The sequence below is a fragment of the Otolemur garnettii genome, unplaced genomic scaffold, assembly GCF_000181295.1.
Source record: "Otolemur garnettii isolate 467f Iridium unplaced genomic scaffold, OtoGar3 scaffold00077, whole genome shotgun sequence".
Lineage (NCBI taxonomy): Eukaryota > Metazoa > Chordata > Mammalia > Primates > Galagidae > Otolemur > Otolemur garnettii.
In genome coordinates, this window is record NW_003852472.1 from 8262680 (window position 1) to 8264738 (window position 2059).

The window sequence follows — 2059 nt, forward strand, 5'->3', positions numbered from 1 at the left end:
AAAAAAAAAAAAAAAAAAACCTACCTGAAGAAACCCTTTTGTATCTATTAGTTAAATAAGAAAACGCCTGTGCCATTCCTAATACGACATGTTGTACTTATATAAATTCTTCTGACAAAGTAGAAACCCAGAGACACAAAATATTACAACAAAACAGGCCACACGGTTATCACAGGCAGGTCTCACTTAATTCACTGTGGTCATTGGATTTATGCAATCGGTTGTCTGTAAGCTTAGGTGCATGGCTCAATAGAATTGTCACAGTACTATTAAGTCTACTTTGCATTTTTAAACTCTTTTTAAACTTTGTAGGTGTTATTTGCACGTTTTTGCAGAAGGACAACTCCTAAGAAAATAATGGTGACCCAGCACGTTAAGAACGTCATAATGTACTCCAGGTAGACTCGGCCCGAGAGCCACTCCCTTCCAACCTCCCTTTCTGTTCAAATGTGGCTAAAACTGTTTTGATGCTGACACTTACTTGATAATCACTACCTCCAAATGGGATAAGATCAGCAACCAGGAAAAGTCCACCCCACCATCAAGGGACTTTAAAACCTAACTACAGGATGGATGATCAGTGATGCTTTTAGAGAAAGATTTTGATTAAAAGAAAGACATTGTGTAAGGGGGGACAAAGTTACTGACTAGAAATGGGAACAACAAGAAAATTCTTTGGGGTGAGAAAAATAGTTTATATCTTAATTGGGGTTGGTGGCATAGGTTTTATATCCATCAAAATTTGCTAAATTAAGGCCAGGCACGGTGGCTCATGCCTGTAATCCTAGCCTTTAGGAGACCAAGGCAAGTAGATTGCTTAAACTCAGAAGTTCAAGAACAGCCTAAGCATGAGTGAGACCCTATCTCTACTAAATACAGAAAAACTAGCTGGGCATAGTAGCTTATGCCAAAAAAGTTCAAAAAACTGCTAAATTCGTTTTTAAAATCCACTCAAAAACCTATACATTTCATTAAATTATACCTTTAAATGGTAAATTTCCTGGCTGCATATAATAGCCATATAAAAGTCACATGTCATAGAAAGAACATATGAATAAAAACCAATACATACCTTCGTCCACCTGCAAAGCTTCACCCCAGAGTGGCTTCCAATCAACTGATAACCTAAACGGAAAAACAGGGACACAAAATTTAACGGACCCAGAGCTTTATATCAAAAGATGACATTAAATTTCAGCAAAATCATTTTTCTTTGCATAAATTATGGCAGTCAACATAAAACTGAACTGACCCAAAGCCTTATATCAAGACTTTTAATATCAAGAGGTGAAATTAAAACTTAGCAAATTCATTTTTTCTTTGCTTAAATTATGGCAGTCAACAACCCGATAACAGATAGCATTAAAAGTTTAATTCCACAGGATGAGAAACAATTTGAAATGTACATGCATCTAATAACAGACTCAAAATACATAAAGAAACAGTAAGCTAATCCAAAATCATACAGGGAGATTTTTAACTTCTTAGTATCAGATTTTCTAGGCCAGAAATCAGTAAAGCTCTAAAAAATCTGAGCAACACAATAAATAAACATGATCAGGCACAGTGGCTCACGCCTGTAATCCCAGCACTTGGGAGGCCGAGGCAAGTGGATTGCCTGAACTCACAGGTTCGAGACCAGCCTGAGCCAGAGCGAGACCCCATCTCTAAAAATAGCCGGGCTTTGTAGCAAGTGCCTGTAGTCCCAACTACTTGGGAGGCTGAGGCAAGAGAATCGCTTGAGCCCAAGAGTTGTAGGTTGCTATGAGCTAAGACGCCATACAGTCTACCAAGGGTGATAATGGGAGACTCTGTCTTAAAAAAAATAATAAAATAAAATAAATAAACATACCCAAGAACACTTTAAAAAGTGCTACATGAACAACTATAGACATTCTTTTCAAGGACCTGTGGAACATTTATAGAAGTAAAACATATGCAGGACCGTAAAGCAAGAGTAACAATATGTTTTAAAGAAATTATTATCACTGGCTCGGTGCCTGTAGCTCAGCAGCTAGGGCGTCAGCCACATACACCAAAGCCGGTGGGTTCGAACCCA

General features: G+C 37.9%; 1 protein-coding gene across 1 annotated transcript in view; it reads right to left on the reverse strand.

Annotated features, from left to right (window-relative positions):
• LOC100942622 (S-adenosyl-L-methionine-dependent tRNA 4-demethylwyosine synthase) overlaps positions 1 to 2059 on the reverse strand; it is a 196065-nt gene that overhangs the window by 153712 nt on the left and 40294 nt on the right. The window contains exon 8 of the mRNA XM_012807877.2: positions 1073 to 1125. Within this exon, the coding sequence (XP_012663331.1) occupies positions 1073 to 1125 (53 nt within the window). The remainder of the gene's footprint in view (positions 1 to 1072; positions 1126 to 2059) is intronic.